This window comes from Solanum pennellii, chromosome 6 (assembly GCF_001406875.1).
Source record: "Solanum pennellii chromosome 6, SPENNV200".
Taxonomy (NCBI): Eukaryota; Viridiplantae; Streptophyta; class Magnoliopsida; order Solanales; family Solanaceae; genus Solanum; species Solanum pennellii.
Window position 1 is genome coordinate 59993756 of NC_028642.1, and position 26484 is coordinate 60020239.

At 33.6% G+C, this 26484-nt stretch overlaps 3 protein-coding genes and 1 long non-coding RNA gene across 7 annotated transcripts; 2 read left to right on the top strand and 2 right to left on the bottom strand.

Moving 5' to 3' along the window:
• Positions 1-2998: 2998 nt before the first annotated feature.
• Positions 2999-11798, bottom strand: LOC107023501. Of its 4 annotated transcripts, none has more exons than XR_003578776.1 (9): positions 11398-11798; positions 9756-9866; positions 9493-9624; positions 9236-9358; positions 9027-9134; positions 8209-8311; positions 8078-8135; positions 6747-7991; positions 2999-3469 (listed from the first exon to the last, which is right to left on the bottom strand). XR_003578776.1 is itself a non-coding variant. In XM_015224215.2 (8 exons), exons 1-8 carry the CDS (start codon positions 11501-11503, stop codon positions 6819-6821), a joined length of 1887 nt encoding a protein of 628 aa, XP_015079701.1. In that variant the 5' UTR covers positions 11504-11798; the 3' UTR covers positions 2999-6818. The 4 variants fall into 4 exon arrangements, 2 of the variants coding, with proteins under 2 accessions (XP_015079701.1, XP_015079700.1); XR_001457210.2 differs by having other exon boundaries at positions 2999-6542; positions 11398-11797; XM_015224215.2 differs by having other exon boundaries at positions 2999-7991; positions 8078-8108.
• Positions 11799-12398: 600 nt separating this feature from the next.
• On the bottom strand, positions 12399-17045 carry LOC107023503. The gene is made up of 3 exons (XM_027917983.1): positions 17023-17045; positions 15027-15727; positions 12399-13446 (listed from the first exon to the last, which is right to left on the bottom strand). The coding sequence occupies exons 1-3, from the start codon at positions 17043-17045 to the stop codon at positions 13436-13438; spliced, it is 735 nt and encodes a 244-aa protein (XP_027773784.1). The 3' UTR covers positions 12399-13435.
• Positions 17046-18070: 1025 nt separating this feature from the next.
• Positions 18071-20361, top strand: LOC114077523. The gene is made up of 2 exons (XR_003578777.1): positions 18071-18724; positions 19979-20361. It is a non-coding gene; the product is annotated as an uncharacterized LOC114077523 (long non-coding RNA).
• Positions 20362-24188: 3827 nt separating this feature from the next.
• Positions 24189-25238, top strand: LOC107023293 (photosystem I reaction center subunit IV A, chloroplastic). The gene is made up of 3 exons (XM_015223937.2): positions 24189-24552; positions 24786-24851; positions 24946-25238. The coding sequence occupies exons 1-3, from the start codon at positions 24304-24306 to the stop codon at positions 25045-25047; spliced, it is 417 nt and encodes a 138-aa protein (XP_015079423.1). The 5' UTR covers positions 24189-24303; the 3' UTR covers positions 25048-25238.
• Positions 25239-26484: the final 1246 nt, after the last annotated feature.

The following is a 26484-nucleotide window of genomic DNA, read 5'->3' on the forward strand; positions in this document are numbered from 1 at the left end:
GGCTAATGTGTAGACATAACGCCCTAATTATACTTGATCAATAGGTAGATAAGTTAGTTTCTCATATATATTACTTGGGAAAAAGCTCAAATATGCCATCGAACTTTTAGAAAAGGTTCATTTATGTCACCAGTTAAAAGTTTGACTCATTTATGCAATTATTGTTAAAGAAAAGGCTCATTCATGCCATTATATTTTAACGGTGGTTTTGCAAAACCATTTTTGACACGTGTCCAATTATAATTCGGCCATGTCATATTTTTAATTAAAAAAATAATTCAATTTTTGTTCAGAATTTTGATTTTTTTATTTAAAAAATTGATGATGTGGCCAGTGATAATTCGGCCAACTCATCAATTTATTTAATAAAAAAATAAAAAAGAACTAATTCAATTTTTTTTTTCAAAATTATGATTTTTTTTTATTAAAAAATTGAATATGTGGCCGAATTATAATTGGCAAACATGTCAAAAATGGTTTTACAAAACCACCGTTAAAAAATAATGGCATGAATGAACCTTTTCTTTAACAGTAATGACATAAATGAGCTAAACTTTTAACTGATGGCATAAATGAACCTTTTTTGAAAGTTCAATGACATATTTGAGCCTTTTCCAATATTACTTTATTACAAAATACAAATATATGTCTTTTATAAGCTAATTGGCTATGGATATAATCATAAAATATAATTATAGTCTAATAATGAGGATTCATTTCTTAGCTCCACTTAGCTGACTTTTGCCTTTCATGTTTTTTATTTTTTTTATTTTTAAAAGAAAATTCGTACCACCATCGAGCATGTTTTGTCTATGACAAGGTGTTGATTGTTCCCAATGAGATTTAATAAAATATTATTTACTTTTTAATATTTTGTTCTTTGCTTACAAGTTTTATAAGTTGGCCATACAAAGAATTATTATTTCCAAATATAATTTAACGCTTTATAAATTATAACATACTTGTACTTTATTATTAACTAAGTTGTTAATCACTTCCAGTTAGATATAGCTATTACTCTAAGTGATTTGAATCTATAAATACTTTTACCCAAAAAAAGTAAATTGCACCATCTTAATGCAAATTATAGTTTTTGTTTGTTGAACTAATTTAGCCAGCGTTTAGCTCCAAGTTTTCAAATATACTTGACAAATTATATTAGACTGAAGTTTTACCATGTGTTTGACCTTAAATTTTTCTAAAAATATTTGACTATTTCAAAGAGTATGATTTATATCCATAAGTTTTAAAAATTATTAAAAATATTCGTAAATTTGTATTATCATTATATAATGAATATGTTCTATAAAAAAAAACTTATAGTATTGTTGGTAACAATCAACAATAACAAAATACAACAAATAAGTAAGACAATACATTAAACGCATACTAAAACTTGTTATTAATTCAGTTATAATTATATTGAGCATTTTTTATAAAATATAAACTTAGGGGTAATTTTTTTAAAAAAAAAATTCCCAAAATATTTAAACTTGGCCCAAATACTTTTTCTAGTATATGGAAACTCGAGATACTTATCAAATATATTTACCAAGTTATATATCCAAACACCATTTTTTAAATTTTTTCCAAATATTCTTGGGATCAAACAGGTTAATTAGGGGTTCCTCTTAAGAGGCCCAATAATTTAAACTTAAAACTTCATAGGAGGTCTCGAGTTTAAAACCTCTTTCCGATAAAAATAAAGTTACCGAAGGATAGCAACAAGAAGTTTGTCCTTCGACAAAACTTTGTCAATGGGTGTACATATAGTCATATTTTATTATGACTTATTAACCACAGTATTTAATTTTAGTTGAGTGCCTACTATTGAACACACGTGCGAGTGAAAACGACTGCATTAATGTCATTTCTAGCTAAGTTGAACAAGTTATTAAGTACTCACTTTCCAAACATACTTATTCACTTTGATACACTTTTAAAAACTATAAATAATAAGAAATTTTATTACTATCACTTTTTAAATATAATAAATATAATATTTTAAAAATATAACAGAAAAATAATTATAATGTATGTAATATTGTCTATTAATTTTATAAAGTGAACAAGTATTATTAAACATTCCAAAATAGTATAGAGAATAACTGTGGCTTAATCTATCGATGACCCCTTAACTTTTAGACACCTGAATTAGACTTTGTTCATTTTAAACATCTTAGGTAAGGTCCTGATGTGTCATTTTGACACTTTTGCTGATATGGCATAGTAAATGTGACCCATATTAGCTGCGTGTCAGAATCTTTTTTAGTCAATTTTAATTTTATATTTCCTTCTTCTTTCCCATTTTTCAACCACCATTTTCTCAAGCTTGAACTTCTTCCATAGTAAAATATATTCGATGATGCCACAAATAAAGAATCTAATTCCAAACGTCAAAGCTTTCCCCAAGATTTACCAAGGATGATGCCCTTCTTCCTCAATTTAATTTGAGAAAAAAAAGACTCAAATTTGAAGAAGAAAAAATGAAAAGTTGGGAATGGATAAAAAGTCACTGAAAATTGCGGTAATCGTATACATTTGTATTTTTAAAAGTTTGTTGGATCTTAGATTTTATTTTTTAGCAATAAAATCTGTAGAATTTTCTTTTAGCAATAAAATTTGTGGAGTCGCATTTATTTGGAAAAAAAATGAGTTACACAAGTTCACTAAAGCTATACCATAAAAGGATTGAACAATATTTAAATATAAGAGATAAAAGAAAATTTTGAATATTATGGTAAAAGATTAAGGGGTGTGTGCTACTGTGCTTGTTTCTGCAACGTTGGAGAAGACGATGGGGTGAGGGTGGGGCAGGAGATGCCTCTCCTAATGATTTTTTTAGGTGATTTAATCATTTTTTTGGTTATAATCTTAAAAAAATGTCACGTATTATCATTCAATCTTTTTTTTTCTTTTTCATAATTGATAGTTTAATATTTAAGAATTATTTTGAACAAAATGACTAGCGTCCTCATTTAATTTAGCACTTTACATATCATCGGCGAGTGAAATATTCTCACCATCATATTTTTGCTAAAGGTAAAAAAAGTGTCAAAATAACATATCAGGACTTACATGAGGTGTCTAAAATGAACCAGGAGGTCACCAATGAATTAGCCCGAATAACTATTAGGTAGACATAATGGATATAGTGCTTCATATAACACAGGTAGACAAAATAGATATAGATATAGTGCTTACCATATTATAGCAGGTAGACAAAATGAAGTTCAAAATGAAAATTACATCCGTGATACATAAATTCGTAGTCTCTTCAAACGCCGCCTAGTTTAGGACGTTTTGATGCTCCAGCTCCGGCTCTAGATGGCCCTGCTCCTGCTCCAGAAAATACAGTGCTATGCATGGCTTTGGCTAAAAGATATGCTTTAATCTGCTCTAGCTTTCCTATCATTTCGTATACATCTTTGGGTTCCCCTGTATGTTGATGTTGAATTTGGTCCAACATCTGCTCCAACAAATCTTTAATAGATTTCATATCCATCCCCAAATGAGAAAGAGAATGCTTTTAAGTGAAATGACTACCTTCTCCAACTTGTTGGTAATTTGTCCATATTTTCAGCATTAGTCTTCTAATCTATATTTATTATTTTCTCATCTTTTGTGGAAAAATAAGGCCAAGGGAGATCTAAGTCTATCTAATGAAGAAACTGTCCCTTTCTCACGGATTTGCCGTGACTTTTTCAAAATGAAAATACGGATTATTTCCTATTAATCCGTATTGTTGGCTTGTTGCGTGCAAATAATCACATTAAATATTCCTAAATTTTATGCTATTAGCTGATGCAGCAAATCTCACCTTCCTGATTTCCTATTAAAAAGGAATTAGAGTGTTTTGTCCCATTTTTGGGTCTATTGATCAATATTGGCAAGAGTTAGTACACATGCTTATTGAAGAACTAATCAACGCAGATAATCAAACAGCAAAAGGAGCCAAAGGGCACAAGGATCTTGATGCCTATATATATATCCAAGTGGGAAGAATGTTAGAGGTGAGTAAAATGACCAATATAACACTCACGGGAGTACCATTCGACCATGAAAGTAACCCAATAAATAAATGGATTAACTAAATAAAATAAAATAAAAAATTAAGAAATGAAAGATCGTGAATTCGAGTCACGAAGAGAGCGAAAAGGTGGGAGCTCCTAAAATAAATTAGTAAGAGTTTTCACACTATAGAAGTGAGGTGAATTCCCATTAACACCTTTCCTTCGCCAACCCCCAACGCTGTGAAAGCTTTTCTTTACTAAAGAAAGAAAAAAAAAGAACAGGAAAAGGGCAATGTGCTGAATCTTATTTAAATAGAAAAGGTAATTGACCAAAGCAAATTTGATTCAACCTTGTTCAGAAATTGCATCTATAGTTAAAACGCGATAGTATAATAGATAATTGATGAATTTGAAAGAAGAAAATAATTTCCCTAAAAGATTTCTGTGTTTTTTTTTACAGATCTCATGAATTACTTTTCACTATTACTTCTAGTGAAAGAAAGTCATAAAATTAAAATCATATTTTTATTGAAGTTCTCTTTCTCGAAAAATGATATACACACAAAAGGACAAGCCTAATTTTTTAAAAAAGCATTATTTTAAGCTCAAAAAACGGCAAAGCTAAAAACACCTTTTGATGCACTGCTAGAAACTGAGTAGAAATTCGAATAAAATAGTTCATTGTTAAGAATAGAACGTAAAAAGGTCAGCTTGTTCGTATGCTTTAAACCTTCAACGAGCCAATAGGATTAGGACTAATAGTGACTAAAGAAATGTTTAGGCACAGTGCTAGGAGACATTACGAGAAAGATTCTTTAGATGCCAAGAACCAAAATTAATTAGAGCCGATAAGTTCGACAAATGAGCTTGACAGACATGGTAAAAGGGGACCACTGTAAGATTCGACGCATGTTCTTACACATCTTTTTTGGTCTATACACATTTTTTTTTCAATGCTTATTCTATATTCCTTGTTGTAATTGACATTTCACTGTTGACCTCCAGCTTTCGAGAAGGAAAACGAACAAAAAACACATTGCAAAATCATATTCAAATACTTGACTATTCTTTTGCTCTATATTAATTAACCTCCATTAGGAGTCAGGAGCAAGAATTTCAAGTAAAGACAAAAAGGATTTTGAGAACTGAAAGGTTACACAAATTTAAGGAAAGGTGTATAAGTCAAATTGGAAGGCTTCTAACCATTTTTTATAATCGCGATGCTTGAGTTAGTTGCACGCAAATTGATTAATTCTATACCTCATCAACACTTAAATTAATTCTATGAATATTGTTATCTCTCACCAATACAAGTACCGAGTCACTGGACAGATCACAGATAGTGTTTTTGCCTCGTTAGATTCTAAATTGAGACCTCATGATTCACAACATACTTTATTGATCACTAGGACACATCTATTTGTAAAAAATCTTGAGAAGGAAAACAAAAAAAAAAATGAACACAAGAAGATAATTTAATACTTGGCTATTCTTTTGCTATATACAAGCTAATACTCCATAAGGAGTCGGCAACAAGAATTTCAGGCAAAGACAAAAGGGTTTCTGAAAAAACTGTAAGGTTACACTAGTTTATGAACTGGTGTATAATCAAATTAGAAAGCTTACAACAGGTCTCTTACACTAGTTTATGAACTGGTGTTTAATCAAATTAGAAGGCTTACGAGAGGTTTCGAGTTCTAACTCAGGCCTTATGTCATGTTTGATAAGGATACCCTAGTACCTACCCTCAAAAATGGAACTCTATGGTGCAAATCCAGATATTTTAGGCTACAAAGCGGATATCTGATGCCACGTGGGAACCATAAAAAAAAACTTTGGAAGGCAAGGACTTATCATTGAAAACCTCCAAATTAGATAACAATACTCGTAACTTTCGCCACCCTTGCATGATAATTGAATATTCAAGCAAGGACAAAAATGGTTTTGAGAACCGAGAAAGAGTACAACTAATTGTATGAAATGGCATATAACCAAATCGGAAAGCTCCTAACAGTTTCCCTGTACAAACAAGTTGTACCGTTATGAGAAATTACCAACCCTCTATATTTGGATATAATTACTTGTAGCTTTCACTCTCCTTGCCTTTTCACAGTTAAACAGGCTATGCAGTGTCACATTCTATGGTAAAAGAAAACTAAAGAGGTCTTGCAGCATGTTGTTCAGAAAGTGCCATCAGTAAATACTATGTATACTAGATACCGATTTTCTAGTAATCGAGAAATTCCTGAGGTCCTAGTATTGCAGGATAAGAGACTTGATGGATATTGGACCTGCCCCTCTATCCTTCTTCACTAACATACTAGGCTTTTGTCTGTACAGGTGAATGAAACCTAGATAGCAAAGTACCAGAACTAAGTTTTTTTATTTGCAACCCCAAAAATCAATTTCCTACTACATGCCCAGCTGTGACCTTAATTTGGGGAATTACCTGTTTCAAAGCCAGGCAAGTCATTTGTTACTATTTAAGCACTGTGTATCTGGCATCGAATACTTCCAGAACATGGTGACCTGCACACAGTCGACTAACGTCATGCTAGTGTGCAAGAAACACCCCGAAATTAACAATCTTTTCCTCAGTGGAATTCTATTCTGTTGGAGAAAAAGAAGAAAATATATTTGGTTTTGAACTATATGTACTTAAATGTTCCTGAATCTCAAGCATAACATAAGTCTAACAGGGCCACATGAAGGATAACCATGGAGAAAGAATACCTTTAGTGGGATAGGGGCAATCCTGCCATTCCATCATATGATAATAGGACCCACAGAAACTTATGAGAATCTTCAGCTCCATGTCCATTCACCAGAATGATCAGGGGAAATTTCTTCAACAGATGTAATCCAACTTGAATTATCAAGTAATAGAGATCTACCCCTTGCTTTGTCAGAGAACACTTCAGAGTTGCAAGAGAACCAAATGTCAGAGTTGAGTCCATGTTCAACTGATTGAGGAGCAATTTCTGTTGGGTTTTTTGAACCATACAAGCTGTTTATGATCTCCTCATGTGTTAGACCAAGTGAATCTTCTATATGAGGCAGTCTTAAAGCATTATAGGTTGATAAACCCTTCTGCAACGGGGAACTGGCTGTTGACAAGACCTTCCAGCCAAAAGTATCCAAGGCCATTGGCATGAGGCCATCGGAATCACAATGATGCTTCTCATGATGACTTGGATATGGGATGATTGCACTGCTGCTTTCAAATGGATTCTCAGGATTAGGATCTTCCAGAAGATCTTGCTCCTCTGAGCTACATAGCAAGGGTAGATCAAACCGATCCATTCTTGCAACTGCATATTCTTCATGTTCAAGAATCATTCCAAAATCCTTGGAGCAGATGTCAGTTGGAAAGAATTTCTTATAAAAGCTTTTTGAACAAGAATATGGCAGCACATCAGAATATCCAGAGTTCGTAAATAAAGACGATGAACACAATGCTGACGAATCAAGCTTCTTTTCTGTACTCTGCTGGTAATCAACGTGCCATGAGGTGGCTATTGGTGAACACAATTCATTCCCTCTGATAGTTGTAATGGCTAATACAGGATCATTTTTCTCCTCATTGAAATCCCAATCTAAGAATAAGTCTTGTGCTCCTCCACTTACAGGTATACCTGCACTATGAAGTCTATATGGTAGGAAATCAGTAAGCCCATGATGGTCAAAGGATAATGAAGGCAATGAATCACTATGATCCCACAAACTTATAGTTATTTGTTTGTTTGAAATTTGGCTATTATCTGCATCTTCATAGTGCAACTCTGGGGGAACTCTCTCCTTTGGCCTATCAAAGAAATTACTGGGACAGCAATCACTCTGGCTCATCCTATATTCTGGTGCTATAACATGTTCTATGTGCCTTGAAGGAGGTCGTGTCTTTGCATGATCTGGCTTAGCATTTGCAAATGAGCTCGTACTTGCTATTTCCCCTTTCCCGACCTGTGAATCCCAGAAATCCTGAAATTTCAAGTAAGAGAAGTCAAGAAAAATAAAAGAACTTGAAACTTATATAGTTACTGAAAAAGCTAAGAGATCATACTTACTTCATCCTCCATCCTTCCAGGAAACAGCCGCCTGAGAAGTGCAGAAACCAAATCAAACCTGGAAACCTAAGTCAACTTAAGACGGAACTTATCAATATACAAAAACAACTGAAAACGTAAATCAGGAAGACCTTTCAGAATTAAGTTTTTGGACGTCAAGAAACAGTTTATTTGCCCGCTGACAAAGTTTCTTCCTCTTTGCTGCAAAAATCCCATTACCAGAGTACTGGCTCCCTAAAGAATGATAAGGAAAACATAAATGTCTCTGAACAAACGTTTATGTTTACATCTAAGTCTAATCATATGCCCAGTTAACTGCTAAAAAAATAGCAAGCACCATAACCAGCTGACTGAGTTTAATAAAACCAGTCAGCTAAGTTAACAGCAGAACACAGACAAAACAAGATACAGATATATGATTCCCCACCTCATACATTGGAGCACATATTCAAACAGACAAGGTTCTCATTCTTGTTTCACCATGGCTAAAAAAGCCTCATTAAGGTATTGCTAGAGTGCCAAAACCTATGCCCATAAGAGTGCTTATACAAGGGAACACATGGGAGATTGACCTTAATCTAGATCAAACGACTAAAAGATTATGTTGAGAATCAGGAAATATCATTCCCTACCTATGTTGCTCGAACTCTTAAAAAATGTCATAAGGTGTGTGTCGGATCCTCCAAAAGTAGTTTTCTTGGAGGAACTGACACATGTGCGGCATCATTTTTGAAGAGTCTGAGCAAATAGTGCCCTAGTGTTTCGTTTTCCTCTTTTCTTGGATAAAAATAAATGCTCACAAATGAAGCAGCCATTCTAGTTCTTCCCATATCCATCTCACAGAGCAATAATTATCCATAGAAAGGAAGAGGCGAGGGACTGATAGCGTTAATTATGCATTCAGTATCTTAAGTGAAGAATCATAGTTCCCCAGAGAATTGAATATAACCTGAATTATGTGATGGACCTGCAAGGGGAGACAGCAGCAAATTTGGATATACAGGAGTCACTGCAGTTGGGGGTGAAAAGCACTTAAGTTTTGCCTCCTTGGATATACCTGCATTTTGGTATACCGTGAAGATCGTCAAATTTAATGAGGTTGACCAAACAGAGCCAAGTTGCTTATATTACTTTTAGGCGGTATAATCTGCTTCCTACCTATGACACCATCAACAGGTGAAAAGGACCGGCATTCATTAATCTGATGTTCCTTTTCAACTTGAATTGGGATTTTAACATCCTTATTTGGGCACTTCAGCACGTTGTATGTGCTCTGCGTGTCTGCACATTAAGCATAATTAGCTAAATCCTTCAAATAGAAGGTGGTTTCGGAAAAAAATATAGCAAGTCGAAATTTGCTTAAAGCTTTTTGGGAACCAGAAAGTTAACTAATTAGAAATCAAAATGCAACCCACCTGAGATACAATTACTAGGTTGAGTGATCTTGGATAGTTTACTCCCTCTATGAAGAAGATCTAATTTGCTATGGTCAATGTTCTTTTTCAACTTCTTGAAGAAAGCATACTCTGAAGTTTTAGGAGTATCAGCTGCACTAACAATACTATTATTTCTTGTAGAATTTAGAGGGATATAGATGAAGTAAACATCTTCTGAAAGAATAAACTGATTAGGACATAGGTAAAAAAAAAGGGAGTACTCAAAGAAAGAACAATCTTACAATTGGGGTTACGAGCTGTACGATATTTTTTGGACAATGTAACTCTTCCAGCATTTGGAAGAGGGTCTGCTTCGTTATCTGGGGCTGCAACCTTTTTGTCCTTGATCACATCTAACAGTCAGAAATACTACAAATGTCATATATAGCTGGGGGAATAAAGCACAAAATTGTTAACACGATAATAAATGAGATATAGGAAAAAAATGGCAAATGGCAATACAAATCGAATCAAAATGCAAGAAATGAGTGAAACCATGCAAAATCATGTACAAAGATAATAAATTAATGAAATATCCATGGTAAGTCCAGCTACCTCCATTTAGTCCGAAAGCATAACTCATAGTATCTTTACTACTGGCAAAATGCCATCGACGTGAAACACATCAACATAAAAAATGGCAAACAAGAGACTTAATTAATAAGGAAGAGGATTTATAACACCTCCTTGCTTACATCAGGACTCTAATAATTAGAGGTTAATCATAGAAATTTTATTGTAATCACGTAAAAAATCAATTATATTCACTTTTCATCTAGTTTGGCACAAGCTACTTCTTCTTAGCAAGCTTATGAATGAAATGAGCTTCAAGACACATTTGTACTGCTGTAAAGAGTAAGATACTAAAGCTTAAATGGAGACACATGGACCCCAACTTGAATTGGGCATAGTTGCTATTGAAGTTGCAATTAATAAGATACATGCCCAAGCAAATGTCAGAAAAAAAATGAAAAAATGAAATCCAACAAATAATTGCAACTGCAATATTTGACATATAATATCATCACACCATTGTTGAATAACAACTACGAAATAATCCAAAATAAAAACACATAATCCTGAAAATGCACCAAGGATCTCATATCATTCACATTCTTAGCATCTCCACAGTTATTAAAATGCAAGCAAAATGCAGCACAAAAAGGGAAAAATTAAGTGTAAGATCTTCTTCATATGTGGTTGGACTATGATCGTTTGAAGTAGCCTCGAGTAAAACAGGTGAAATTGAAAATTTTCAATCTGACCCCATCCAAAGCCATTCAATGTGTATGCTTATGATTGGTAATATCCAAGAAGTAACTAAATCCAAGATAACTCCCCTCTTGAAATTCAGCGCGAACTGGCGAACCCAGAAGACTTGTCACTTTTTTGTGTGACAAAAAGTTCCAACTTAGTATAAACATATAGTTTCGAGAAATTCTAGATTATATTTATATTGTTCGATTCTAAGGCAAGGTTCATCATCCACCCACATTTCTGCAGTAGCAGACCTTACGCATACCATTTCACAATCAATCACGCCAATATTTATATAGTCGATCAACATATTATGAACCAGTAAACATATCTTAGAAGAACTAAAACAAAAAACATATAGTTTATGCAGCCTATGTTTTTTCAGAAGACTTGTCACTATTTTTGCAGCAATACCTTCCGACTTTAGTATAAATATATATTTTGGAGAAGTTCTAAAGTATATTTATGGTGTTTGATGCAAGGCAACACGTTCATCCATAGATCTACGCATACCATTTCGCAATCAATCACACCAATAAACTAAAATTGTTAATCTATGAGATTCAAAACAACTGGTAAATCGATCAGCCGGAAATGAAAAAATTAAGTTGCAAAGTATGTCAGTACCAAATCGATCTTCATCATTGAGGCGCTGATGTTGAGTGATTTTTCCAGCTGAAGAATTTAGGGTTTTTGGTGGATGATTAACAGCGGATTTGAATTTTCGCCTCATTAAGTTGTGGTGATTATCCTTCTGAAAGTCGAACGAAGGAAGCTTTTCAAATTTCAACCTCTTTGATTAAATGAAGAAGAAGAGAGGGAATTTTAAGCGCCAAAGCGGTTCAATTTGCGCGGTTGGGCTTGTGGGGTTGGACTTGGAGCATACTTATTCAGGCCCAATCATTGCCTCATCACGAAATTTTGCAATTGTTTGTCACGCTTCAATGGCGGACACCATCTTTTCTGAACGCTATTCATGAAAGTTAGAAATGAAAAAGAAAAGTATAGTTTCGAAAAATCAATTTAAGCAAGTTTTTTAAAAATAATAACTTTTGATGAAAATCGCCACTTAATTTTAGGAAGAAATCAAGAAAATACTTTCAAAAGTATTAATTGACTTTGATTGACGGATAGCAACTTTGCGTATGACAGGCTTGACCAGTACTGGAGAGTTTTGACACAAAATAAGCAATTCTTCTAGTCCATTTTCTTTTTATTACTTTCTATATGTATGATCTCGGCCCTCTAATTTAAATTTGCAGGTTTTTCGTTGTAATTGCCAAAGGTTTCGATCTTCATCACCTATTATCTTTTCCAGAAAAGAAACTTTCTAGGTATACAGTTATCAACATTGATATTCTTAACTCATTCATGCGCAGAGGATGTTGAGCCTCAACGTCTAATGAAGTTACTTCATGCTTCAACGCAAAGACCTATTATTACGCAAAGTTCTAGGTATACAGATGAACATTGATATTTTTAACTCATGCGCAGAGGATGTTGAGCCTCAACGTCTAATGAAATCTATTATACGCAAAGACCTATAATACTGACTGATATTTATTATTAACTTTTTTCTAAATTTCATTTCCTTTTAGTTGCAGAAATTCATGTAGAAATCTCATGTCTATGTTGGTAAATATTTGTAATGTTGATCATTGATTGTCCTAAGTACAACAATACTTATTACTACTACTTTAATAATAGTAATGCAACTATAAATAATCTAATCCTAGTTGTACTATATAATCATAATCATAAAAATAATTCTAGCCAAAATATTATCCTATGCGACTCTTATTCTTCAGCAGCAGTGTTGTAATCCGCCAGTCACCTGCGTTGGACTAGTTCTTTCGACATTGTTCCTCAACTTTCTTCATCAACACTTATTGTAGACAAGTCAGTCAATCACCCGCGTTAGATCTGTTCCTTTGACATGTTCCAATCGTCAGTTTTCTTCTTCTTCAACACTAACTCTATTAGAGGTATGCATAATTCTTTAAAAAGCAATAGATCTAGCAAAATAAACACTTTTTGTTGTTATTGAACAAATCATTCAGCTACGTTAGCCATATGTAGTTCACACTGTTCTTTTTTTACATCTTGTACTCAATTGAGTGCCATAAAAAATTGGCAACTGATTGAATTACATAGATTAGGGGTTCCTGCAAGGATGGCAGTGGCAATTCCTGGCAGCAAACACCCTTTGCAACACAAGCAGCAGCAGATATTTTGTGGTGATGTTGCATTTTCATCCTACTGTAGTGAAGTATTCTTTATGGCAACTTAAGTAGTTTTGAAGACTAACTTAGAGTTCTTGTTCAGTTGGTTTTTCAGTTGGAGTTTGTTCTTGTTCTCGGTTTGAGCAAGAGGAGGCTAAAGCCTGAAGAATCTCAAATCAGCTGCATCTTCTGTCGTTTCTCGCCTCCATGCTGTCAGAGCTCGGAGATAATTTTTCAGAGTTCCCGTCCTAATTTTTTAAATGACGTCATAATTCATATAAAGTTGAACAAATAGACGCACATATCCTAAATGACATCGTACATGACATATTGCTATGCAGTGGAAAGGATCACTTGATACCCACCCAGCATAGCATTGATCCACCAATAAATGATTCTGCCTCGGTGTTGCATAAATTTCTTTCTTTCAATCACGTATGTGCTCAGAACAAATCTGAACATAATAACAAGTATTTGTCATAATTATGAGAGAAAAATAATTTGAAAGGCGCTATTAATAACAAGTATTTGTCATAATTAGTGATGGTAACACAAAGTTTAAACATCACACCTTCATATTTAATGGTATTCCTCAATTGTATTTTTGTTAGAAAATTTTTAGTGTTTGACAATCTCATTCTCACTCATGTATTTGACAATTTTTGTTGGGTTTGATAGGAAGGGTTTGATTTAAATTGACTTACATTTTGCTTTACGTTCCGATTTATATGCATACTTAATTTCCATTTGCGTTTCTTTGTTACTTTCTACTGAGATCTCTTTTTTTTAAAGATGTTCTTACTCTTTGTTTCGACTATTCTTTCTTTTTTATTCACTTTCTGATGCTATTTTAAGTCATTTTTAAAAGTTGAACAGGTTGGTGATGCATATTTATTTATTTGAATCGATTAATTTTATTTTTTTTGAGAATTTTGAATTGATCTAATGAGGTTTGATGTATACTTGGCCCTTCCTTTTACCGGATTTTACATGCATGTTAGTTGAATCCGAAACTTAAAGGGTACAAAATATTAACAAAAATTTCAAATTGGTATATAAAATTTTATATTAACCAAAACGGTAAAATCCCTGCAGAGGCAGCGACTTACCTCACCTGAAAAGGCAAAATCGCTCCATAAAACGGATCGTGCGGAATTAAACTAAAGAAGATAAAAGGCTTACTAATAAAGGAGACTATTTTCCAATCGAAGCATATTGCTTACATAGAGAGAAAGCATTCAAGAAAATTGTAGTAGTGTAGATTTTCTGATGCTTAAAATGAGAAATTACATTGCCTTATATAGGCAAGAAATTAAAGACAAAGAGATAAGGAAATCTAAAAGCTTCTCTTCTGATTGGCTATTGATTTCCGCCCGTTACTTTTGACAAAGTAAAGTATTCTTATCTTTATCTTTATCCTTTTGATAAAGTTGTTTGTCGTCTTTTCTTTTTGAAAAGTAAAGTTGTCTGCCATTTTGTCGGCCCTCTTTAATCTTGCTCCATTCCTTTTACTTTTGTAAAAGTTTGATAGCTATCTTTGAAGTGATGGATTCTTCTTATCTCGACTAAGTTAACAAAGATTCCGTCTTCTATGAGACTCCTTTGCTTCTTCCTTGATAATTCTAATCCTTTGGATCTCTACCAGGAAGACTAATTATTCCGGTTTTTAATAACCTCAATTAGAACTTTAGTCAAATGGATTAAAATATGATCTTGCTAAAGCCTTTGGGTTTAGCATATCACCATTATCATCACTTTGAGAGGATACTTCATCTAGGAGTTGATTAATAGCAACTTCATCTGGATTATTATCTAGCTCTGAAAGAGCTTTTTCAAGTCTTCTTTTTAATTCACTTTTTGAGGGTGAAGCTTGTTGTATTTCTTCTCCTTTTGAAAGAGTGGATGTGTCCTTTCTAGCAGGAGACCATCCTTTGACTCGGGTTTTTTTAGAAAGAAATTTAATCCTGTCAAAATCTGCAATAATAAACGTCCAACTTATAATATAAGATAAACGCTTTTTAATAAAATACTTACAAAGCTTAATGTGCTCCGGGAGGGTTGATATGCCTTCATCAATTTGAAATTGAGGGTATTTCTCTGCAAATTGTCGAGGCATGACTTGCTTGTTTCCACCAAATGAGCTCCACCATTCGTAGAACCATCTTGGTATGACAGAGGTTGCAAACTCAGGACAATATTTTATAAACCACGTGTGAGTGATTGGTCTGACATATATGAAATTTAACCAGGCATTTTTGTAGTCAAACCAATTGTAGGTTTGAGGAATGAATCTCTTTGAGAGATTGATAGGGGTATGTAGATGATCTACAGGCCAGTTATAAGGAGATAGGATCTTCTTGATTGTGACTTTTGAGTAGGCGATGCTATCTGGGTCAGATTTATCTGCTAACTCATGCTCAATTTCTAACGGGCATGTATCTACGAGGATGAACTCGAAATACCTTCTGGTTTTTAGGGAATTATCGGTGTCGACGTAATTCCTGTTGGTATAGATGGGTTTTAGGAGGTGTTTTACCTCATAACCTTCATATTCTTTGTCAAGAGCAAGGATTGGGAAAACGTTCAGAGAAATTATTTCGAATTTCTCTTTCTCTCTTGGAGCTGACCTGGAGTTACTTGGAGAAACTGCTTCTAAGACCTGGCAGCAAACACCCTTTGCAACATCTGGATTCGAGTCAAAGGATGGTCTCCTGCTAGAAAAGACACATCCACTCCTTCAAAAGGAGAAGAAATACAACAAGCTTCACTCTCAAAGAGTGAATTAAAAAGAAGACTTGAAAAAGCTCTTTCAGAGCTAGATAATAATCCAGATGAAGTTGCTATTAATCAACTCCTAGATGAAGTATCCTTTCAAAGTGATGATAATGGTGATATGCTAAACCCTAAGGCTTTAGCAAGATCATATTTAAATCCATTTGACTAAAGTTCTAATTAAGGTTATTAAAAACCGGAATAATTAGTCTTCCTGGTAGAGATCCAAAGGATTAGAATTATCAAGGAAGAAGCAAATGAGTCTCATAGAAGACAGAATCTTTGTTAACTTAGTCGAGATAAAAAGAATCCATCACTTCAAAGATAGCTATCAAACTTTTACAAAAGTAAAAGGAATGGAGCAAGATTAAAGAGGGCCGACAAAATGGCAGACAACTTTACTTTTCAAAAAGAAAAGACGACAAACAACTTTATCAAAAGGATAAAGATAAAGATAAGAATACTTTTACTTTATCAAAAGTAACGGACGGAAATCAATAGCCAATCAGAAGAGAAGCTTTTAGATTTCCTTATCTCTTTGTCTTTAATTTCTTGCCTATAGGCAATGTAATTTCTCATTTTAAGCATCAGAAAATATACACTACTACAATTTTCTTGAATGCTTTCTCTCTATGTAAACAATATGCTTCGAATGGAATAAAGTCTCCTTTATTAGTAAGCCTTTTATCTTCTTTAGTTTAATTCCGCACGATCCGTTTTATTGGCCCCTGAGCAAGGTTACTTTCTAAGATTCCTAACAGAGAATCATCAACATTGAAAAGTCTACCATCTCTAAGCATTAAACAAATAGGTAGACTTCTCAATGTTGATGACAAAATTGAGTATCTTGTTCGGTTTCATTCAGGCAAATGGTCTGAATCACAGCGCAAATACGCGACTGTAGCGCATGAAATGCTTTGTATAGTTAAATGTGTTTTAAAATTTCAAGATGATTTATATAATCAAAAATTTATTATCAGAACTGATGCTCAATCAGTTATATTCTTGGTGATAAAACTCTTGTTACGATCTTAAAGGTTCTACCATTAAATGATGATTTAAAAGAAACAATTTTAGATATTATATTTGAGGATCTTCTTTGGGAAGATTTCGTTCATGAGTCAAACCGTTCTTACCTTTCCCTAAACGATGATAATTGGGAATTAGATATAGAAGGGTATTTATATGATTATTAATCTATTTATAGAAGGGTATTTATATGATTATTAATCTACTTGTTATATCATTGCAAAATGACAGGCGGAGATGAGCCTCCGCCATGGACGCATATCCGTGGCCGTGGGGGAAAAAATAGAGGAAGAGGAAGATCATCCCCTTCACAGTCCAGAAGATCGTCATACGATTCGTCCTTCCCTCTTCTATAGTTGGGAAGAAAAACTTTAATAAATTCAAAAATTGGTGAAGCGTCTTCATCAACTTCATCCTCTGTGAATCTAAAAGATATCCCAAAGGATAGTTCATTATATGAACAGATCCAAGCATATTTGCAAAAAAAAGAGCAAGGTAACACCTATGCCTCTTTAGCTAGGGAAGCTGATGTAGCCAGGGTTTCAGAAGAAGCATCAAAGAAAGAAATTATATTTCTGTTGGAAAATTCTGACATCCAAAGAGCCAATGAACCTTGGAAAATACTCCAAAGGTACTTGACAAAAGGGTTATATTTCCCTGGAGAATCATACAAGACTCGGTCATATGAGTCCATACTAAGTCATACAGGAAGTGCAGAATTTCAACACTTCACCTCAGAATATAATGAGAATGTTTATAACTTCTCAAAGATCACTATTAGACAGATCATATCCATGGAAGAATGGGGAATATCCACAATACAGGAAAAAACTGTTTCTGTTATAAAGTGAATATGAATTTCACTTATTGGGATTATATCCAAGCATTCCATAAGATTTTTTATTATAATAATGAAAAACTCAAACACACACGATTTTTAAAAATTTGTGCAAAGGTTATTAACCAAAATTTACCTAATTGGTTTATAAGTTGGTGGGCCTTTCATGGACCAACAAAAAAGATTTTGCCTTATAATTTCTTAGCATTATATAAACAACGGGTGAAGATTTCCCCCTTCTTAATGAAATTATATTTACAGGATCACATTCCGAACATAGAAATAATCGATCAAATGTATTTCTTCATCGAATTTTCTATACCCTGGATACACAAATGGGTTCCAGAAGTGGGTTATACACCTGATGAGAATATTCCATGTTTATATCACAAGTATTTCCATAATTTCTGGGAAAAACTAAACAGAGATGATCCTACAACTGGCCAGATATATGGTCAAGAACTGATTGATCAAATCACAAACACTATCCAGGCATATCAAGATTCCCCGCAAAAGGAATTAACTGCTGGAAGCTCCATTAAATCAATTGCGAGAAGGATTTCCATTCAAGATGGAAATAAACAAGATATGATTAATGAATATCTAGAGAAAGTTAAAAAGAATTTGATGGAAAATATTTCCGACTTTGATAAATCAGACTCATCAACGAAGAGTGGACACAGTGGTAATACCACTGATGCACAATCAATGGAACAAGATGTTGAACTAACGGAAAGCCAGATGAATAAAGTGGAAAATTTCCTTGCTTCGATTAAAGATCAAGAAAGCACAATAATTAAAAAGGTAAAGGGGAAAGATAAGATATGATAAGGATTCCCTCAGAAGAACAATAATATTTACCATTAAGAATAGTTTAAAACATTATTGTAGTAGGACCCACTTAATGGTCCATTATTATTGTAGGACCCACTTTTGGGGTCCATTTTACTCTTTCTTTGTCTTTAAAAGAAGACTCTTTCTCATTTGAGAGAATAAGTCTGAATAGAGTAAAAAAGTTTTCTCTCTTCTCTCCCTATTGTAAAAATATTCTAGTGTGAAATAATAAAGCTTTGGTTTGAAGAATTTCTTTAAGGTATAAATTATTTCCTCCATCTCTTCTTTTATCATCTTTGTAGTTGCCGCCTATATGGCCGGCTAAGATACTTTTCATATCTATGCTAGCTTCATAAGTTTCTGTATGATGTTCTTGTTTAATATCTGGATCTAACTAAGTTATAATGTATTCATATTATAGTTCTTTATTCTTTCATCACAAGTTTTGACTTGGTTTCAAGGTGATGGAAAATTTAAAATATCAATGATAGCGAGCATGTGGTATTGTAAGTCCCCGTTTGAGATGATGTTAGGGGCAGCCTGAAACCCTTGTTAGAACTGCTATCGATTGATGTTTAAGATGAGCTCCCATGCTCGTAAAATATTACCATACAGCCGAAACTTAGGATAAAACTTTAACCTGGTGTACAAAGCTAGATCTGGATGGCCGTGCGGACTACCGCCTGCCCCTAGATCCTGTTATGGTATCAGAGCCAGATATTCTTTAAGAACATGTAACAAATCTGATTGATGCGAAGCGTAGATATGAAAATTTATCAGAATTATGAATATTGATGATAATCATATTAAAAGTTCTAGATTAGAAGAGGTAGATATACCTCAAAACCTAGACTTGTTAAACAAATGGACTATTTATTCCTAAGGTGGATACAAGACTTATTTATGATTATGGTTGGTTTGATAAATTATCTACTAAGCAGGTGGTTAAAACCACAGAACAGTCTCTTGCTTTAAACTCTGATGAACAAATTATTCAATTGTTAAACAAGAAAGATATTGATATCTATAAATCCAGATATAACTGGATACATATTGGTATGGTGCAGATTGCCTTTAAACCTCTAACTCTTAAAGGGTTACCTGAAACATTTTTAGCAGCTCTGAGTGATGCTAGAAATTTAGATTTCAGACAATCGCTTATGGGGTCGATTGAATCTACTACTGTGGCCTATGGACCAGTTTATTTCAATACTCAACCTAATTTGCAATTGTCTTTATCTGATAGAAATATTCTTGATGCTCTTACATTAAATGTTAAGACTCATGGTTATAACTATGCAGTTGGTTCTGAGCTTATATGCTTATCTTATAGAATTTATTATAAATTATTAACTACTTGAAATCCTAGATGTAAATTGTATGATTCATCTAGTGAAACTATTCTTGTCGAAACTAATTTTGTTAAATCAAAAATTACGACTAGAAGACCCATTAAATGGGATGAAATTAATTTTCCTGATAAATGGATTTTAAATAATGCTGTGTCTCAAAGACAGGTTGCCGAAGATGTCACTAATAGTGACTATTCTCATATCACTCAAAATCCAGATGGTAAGATTTGTATTGAGTTTACTGAGAACTCTTCTGTTTATAAGACTCCGGCTTATAGTAGGAGATCTTTCTCTGATTACAGAAGATTTTACCAGAAATTCAACATATTTCTCCAGTAAGTTATGAAGGTCCTAGCTATGGATCAGCTAGACGAAAACCTCTATCTCTTCATACTTTAAGTGATATTACAAGTGAAGATTTGGTTGATAGGGTAAGGATAGACCCTAGAACAAATATTGTTCAAGCAACTAATAAGTTGTCAGATTTGGATCCAACTCAGTCAGAAATGGATTTCAGTGTTGATAAATCAACAGATCTCAATGATGTTTAATTGAGTAAATTAGAATATCTTTTTTTAGAAAGAAAATATTTTTATTAATTTACTTATTTTCTAATAAGTTATATATTTAAATTTTAAAAAATATTATAAATTTTTTTTATATAAAATCGCTGCTTTAACATTTTTTTTTTAAATTTTTTTTTTTTGAAAATAACTTAATGCAGCAATTTATTTTATAAATTTTTTTTTTCCATAAGGTCACTGTCTGGACAGAGATATACCTTATTTTTTAAAAAATATATATAATTAAAAAATAAAATAAAATCGCTGCCAAGGCAGCGATTTGTAAGAAACAAATTTTGAAATCGCTTAGGCAGCGATTTCATTTTTTTATTAAAAAAAATAACTTTTGCAAAATCTCAGCAGCGATTTTGCCTTTTCAGGTGAGGTAAGTCGCTGCATCTGCAGCAATTTTACCGTTTTGATAAATATAAAATTTTATATACCATTTTGAAATTTTTGTTAATATTTTTGTACCCTTTAAGTTTCGGACTCCACGTTAGTTGTTGACTCAGAACGTACTTGAAGAAAGGATAAGGTTTAAAAAAGTGAAATATCAAGTGCAGATACAATCTATCTTTGTTTTTAAATACAAATTCTTCATATGCGCATACATCTTTTCTATATATCCATTGGACCTCTAAAGCTTTATATTACTGAGATCCATCTCAGGAAACAGAAAAATGGACAACAATGGAGCTTTAGAGATCTTGGATAGTAATTTTTTTATTTTTATTTTTTTGTATTGAAACTCAGAATGGCGGTGTTCTTTAGTATAAAACCTATGTTGTTGTATTTATAAAGCATCCCACAAGGATTAAAAGTGAAGATTTATCGGAACTAAGGTGTATAATGCAATACCACATCAAGTAATTTCCTTTTTTGTTTACCTTCTCCATGTGTTACATTTTCATTCTTAATTTTTACAAGTTATCCTTCATCACTATATAACATCTTAAAATTGATAATAGATTGTTGGGCCGTGCTTAGAATCAAATCATGTTACTAATGCAAATTGATATTATCTAAATTAGAGCTACCAATGGAAAGTATCAATAACAACTAGAAAAAAAAAGAGAAGAATACTATTCAATATTTAAACTACATGCAAGAATAAAAGTTGAAAATCTAACGAAAAGGTAAACAACCAGTATCAGAAAGGAAGTAAAGAGTTAAAATCATGGAAAGGGGATTAAGGCCATTATTCATAGTAAGGTGTCAATGGAAGCCTCAATAAAGAAGCAAACTAGTTCATCAATGCATTATTTGCTAGAAACAACAGCATGGAAGTAACTAAGGAGACTAGAGACCAAACAAGAGTGGGATTTTTGACACTTTTCACAACTTCAAATAAAGAAAGAGGGCTGGCTCAGGCAATAAATCGATTACATTATATTTTTTGGCATTCTAACATATTGACATTGAAACTCAACATTAACCAAACTCTATTTAGGACCATATTAGGGTCATGAAACTAATGGAGAAAAATCGCTTTAACAAAAGGAAAACAACTTATGCTACAAGAATCAACTCTATGGGAACTTAACTTGGACTGGCAAATATAATAAATATACATTTCCATAATAATCAAGCAACAGAGAAGTGACATAGACAGTCTAACAATGCACCTTTCAGAAATAAAGCATACACAGAGTTTGTAAATCATGTATTAAGATAAACTAATCAAGGTGCAAGTGAAAACGATGGAGATATACAAAAGACTATAAACAACTAGATAATCCTTTTATACTCAGCTAAGATCGAATAAGAAAATGAACCTTTTATGGTCGAGGAAGAGTGAGATCTAATATGCTAACAACTAACACTAAACTATCCCAAAACAGAATGTATACACAGATAACACATAAAACACAGCCAAGAACAGATCATAAACGGAACAACATAGAAGAACCGGGAATTACACAAAACCAAGAAAGGATTTACCTCTATACGACCATAACGAGATTCCGAGAACTCCGGCGAGCTCCGACGATAACTCAACTCCTTTTGGATGCTTTTTGTTCAAATATTGCAACCCCTAAAAATCTTTGTTTCTTTAAACTATGGTTCTCTCTATCCTTGTATCAGTGAATAATGACTCCCCTCTAGTGAACGGAAAAGAGGGTATTTATAGACGAAATTAGGGCTCGATTTTGGGAGGAAAAGAAGGCGGATAGGAACAACGGTCGATTTTGGAAATCCCCACTCAGAAATCTCTGCTGCTTGTACTCAAATTGCAACGGCTAAGCAACAGGGACCGTTCGATTTGACGCTAGGACGAGTGAATCGTTGATATTGCCCCATCTAGCACCGACACTTGTACAAATTGTCTGAGGAAGATGACGAGAAAATGCAGGGTACTGGCGCTGCTGCTTTCCGTGTATTTTAACGGAATTATTGACGTCGTTTGGAGACGTTGCTGCTCTTGTGAAGACGCCGTTTCATCGCTGTGTATTGGAATTGTTTTGTCGGTTATGAGTTTTACCGTTGGAATGAGCTGCTGGAGTTAACGTCGTTGGCTTTCTCTGCCTCTGTTTGTTGTTAAACGTTAAAAGTAACGTTACTGGGAATTGGGCCGGGTCGGCTGAAGTTAGAATTGGGCTGGCAGGTTGGTGGTTGCTTGGATTTTGGTGTTGAATTCAACACTTGGGTCTCCAAATGGGTTAGATTTGTAATCAATAAAAGAGCTGAAGGGTTACAAACTTAACAGGTCTAAATTGAGAAGTTAGCCAAATTGAGTTTAATTAGTAAATTCGATTAAAACTGAAATATGACGAATTAATATAATTAATTAATGAATTTTTTAATCTTAACAAAACAAAATAAGTGGTTTAATTATAAACTAATTAATTCAAAAATATTAATTATTATATAACTAAACTAATTAGTAAAATATTTAAGCAAAACAAAATCTGTTTTAGACAATTTATGAATATTCATGAAATGCATTAACTATATACATAATTATATAAAATATATATTTTATTGAGAAATTATAAATTTGACAATATTACATAGAATAACTTGAAAAAATATTTTGAATTTTTGTAAAACTAATTATTCCAAATCGTTTGAAATTAAAGAAACTTAAAAATTAACACTCCCTCCATTTCAAAGAGAACGATTTCATTTCCTTTTTACTGTTTCAAAACGAATGACCTCTTTCTTTTTTTGGTAACATTTTAATTTCAGCTTTTCACGTGGCATGTTTAAGTCCACAAGATTAAAGGACAATTTTGTACATTTGACATAACTTTAATTTAGGACACGGGATCGAATAGTCTTTTTTATTTTCTTAAACTCTATGACAAGTCAAACTAGATCATTCTTCGTAAAACGGAGAAAGTATATATTATGAAGGGTCAAAATTAAATGTCAACGACTAGTTAATTTTGATCCTTTTGATATACTCATAATATAGAGTAATTAAGTATTCAAATGGTTATAGTTCTTTTACATGGGTTTTCTAACTATATTTCGATGTCAGTACCTAATATCGAGTTGAGCTTTATCATAAAAATAATCTCTCTATATGAGGGATATAGACAAAACTTATATATATTTTAACCTCTTCAAACTTCACTGGTATAATTACACCTAATATGTCATTGTAGTCGATCCGCCAAAATTATGACATTGACTTGTAATATATTCCCAAATTAGAGTGAAAAAAATATATGGAGAACAAAAAGTAAAGACAAAAGAGAAGTGATGACATTATCCAAAAGAAGGGGATATGGTAACTACGTGGCATCTTTCTAGTGGTTAGAGCAATAGCTCGACGCCATGACTTCACTCGTCGTCCAGGAAAAAGATATCCCCCAATTAGTTGTGTTTTCTACTCTGTTTTGTTTATGCCTTTTTCTTCATCAAATCATCAAACAATCCCAAAAATTCTCAGAAACAAAATAAGAAAATTATAGCATATGGCAAGTTGTAACATGGCTTCTGCTGCATCAAGGTTTTTGGTGGCAACTCCTAATGTTGCCTCCAACACCACTTCTCGTACTAATATGTTATTTTTTCCCTCCAACAAGATCACCACCACCCCGAGACTCGTCGTAAGGGCGGCCGCAGAAGAGGCTGCCGCACCAGCCGCGGCCGCTACTGCTGAACCAGCCGTTGAAACCAAAGCTGCTAAGCCACCTCCAATTGGACCCAAGAGGGGATCCAAGGTAAGACTTTTAGTCTTGTTTATAGTTATCGTCAAAGTTCAATGGTATATTTAAGCCGTACATATGTTATTATTGTATTACAAATAAAAAGAGATCATGAATATGTAATTATCCTATAGGTGCCGATTGAGTCGAGAATATTTTTGATACGGAGAAAAATATTTTTTCACAGAGAACATCTGAATGAATATTATTTGACAGGTGAGAGTATCTGAATGAATATTATTTGACAGGTGAGAGTTCTTAGGAAGGAATCTTACTGGTACAAGGGCACCGGTTCAGTTGTAGCTGTTGATCAGGTAAAAGAAATAATTATACATGATGTATGTCTAATTAGGATTTATTAGTGATATTTAACTTTTAATAATTTCCATTTTGTTGTTAATGTTTCAGGATCCAAAAACTCGTTACCCAGTTGTTGTACGATTTAACAAAGTGAATTATGCTAATGTTTCAACCAACAACTATGCATTGGATGAAATTGAAGAAGTGTGAAATGAGAATGTGCGCCCTCAAGTGGAATTAGATATTATTTGTAGAATGCAAGGCCCTTTGTTTTTTTTTCATGTTTATTCTCTAGTTATATACTGGCTTTGAATGTGAATGAGCGTCTTATTATAGTTTTTGTGGCATTACTCAAACTCTATTCTTTCTAATAAGATGCGGAGACGAATTCAAAATTTGAATTCACTCATCCACATTGTTTCATGATAAAAAGAGCTACAAATGGTCGAAACGAAAATTTAACAAGTTGGAGAACTGGAGCTATGGCTTCAAACTAAATATTTCAACAATAACGTATTTTGCTCTTCATCAACATATAAAAGAGGGCAGTTCGGTGCAGAAAGCATTCTGCGTTCAGGCAGTCGAGCAGGGTTACATAACGTAGACAACATACCCTGAATCGTCCACAAATCACTAGCTAGTCAATTTTAAGCTATTGCTGGTCAAATTCACATTTGTCTTACCCTTCTTCATACTTGAAGTAGGAAATCCCAGAAACTATGCAATACCTCTCCAACAAATCCTTGCTTAGCGGATTTATTTGTTATTGAACATCACTAGAACAAGGGATCAAGGCTCGAGACGAGCTATCATGGATCAGACTGCTCGACTCTATAAGAGAAAGCTATAGCTGAATTCAAAAGAGTCAGATTGTTGACGTTGACTATCAATTCATTACAGACAGGAGAAATGAATGCTCGCAGATAACTACCGTCTCAAGACCCAAGAAGACCGGTAAGGCTGAATAATTAAAAACAGACACACCATACCTACTTACAACATATCTTAGGCTAAGGGTATCGCATGAGAAAGGAGGGAGATTAAGGGACACAGCAACAAATCAGGCATATAGACAGAAGGTTAGATGAACACAATAAGGAATGACATTCACAATAGATGCACTTATCAACAGAGCAATACACCCTGAGGTAGAGGAACGACCATACGCATAGTTGAGGCTCATGAACTAGACCACTACCTTGTCCATACCCAAATATAGGTGCTTAGACTATTCCAATTTTGTTTTACGGACACTACAAACTTGTAGATAGAAGGTCTTCGATTCCTTCAAATCCCTTTGCTGAAAGAATCTTCTTTTTTGGTACTCTTCATGAGAGGGATGTGGTCTTAAATCCCTTTGCTGAAAGAATCTTCATTTTTGGTACTCTTCATGAGAGGAATGTGGTCTGTAATTCACATTTAAAGCACTGTTTTCTGAGCGAGCTTTAAAGACAGAAGAAAATTCAACCTCTGTACAGATATGTGGTAATCTACACCTAATTTTTTTAGGCGAACCAAGACAAGTTCAGCTTGAACCTATTCCGGTAGCAGCTTGAATCCATCTGGCAGACTGGAACACATCTAAACCTAACCTTGTTCATTTGGAATGAAACAAAAAACCATCCACACCTCAGAGGGTATGCTACA

Bases quoted from the DNA above. Each gene is read 5' to 3' on its own strand.
- LOC107023501 (XM_015224214.2), bottom strand. From the start codon at position 11,503: ATGAGGCGAAAATTCAAATCCGCTGTTAATCATCCACCAAAAACCCTA. The intron at 9,359-9,492 runs GTGGGTTGCATT...CTTAATGTGCAG, and splicing joins ACCTAGTAATTGTATCTCAG to ACACGCAGAGCACATACAAC. The intron at 7,992-8,077 runs GTAAGTATGATC...TTGAAATTTCAG, and splicing joins CTGGAAGGATGGAGGATGAA to GATTTCTGGGATTCACAGGT.
- LOC107023503 (XM_027917983.1), bottom strand. From the start codon at position 17,045: ATGGCGGAGGCTCATCTCCGCCT. The intron at 15,728-17,022 runs GTCATTTTGCAA...CTCCTTTTGAAG, and splicing joins GCGGAGGCTCATCTCCGCCT to GAGTGGATGTGTCTTTTCTA.
- LOC107023293 (XM_015223937.2), top strand. From the start codon at position 24,304: ATGGCAAGTTGTAACATGGCTTCTGCTGCATCAAGGTTTTTGGTGGCA. The intron at 24,553-24,785 runs GTAAGACTTTTA...ATTATTTGACAG, and splicing joins GACCCAAGAGGGGATCCAAG to GTGAGAGTTCTTAGGAAGGA. The intron at 24,852-24,945 runs GTAAAAGAAATA...TTAATGTTTCAG, and splicing joins CAGTTGTAGCTGTTGATCAG to GATCCAAAAACTCGTTACCC.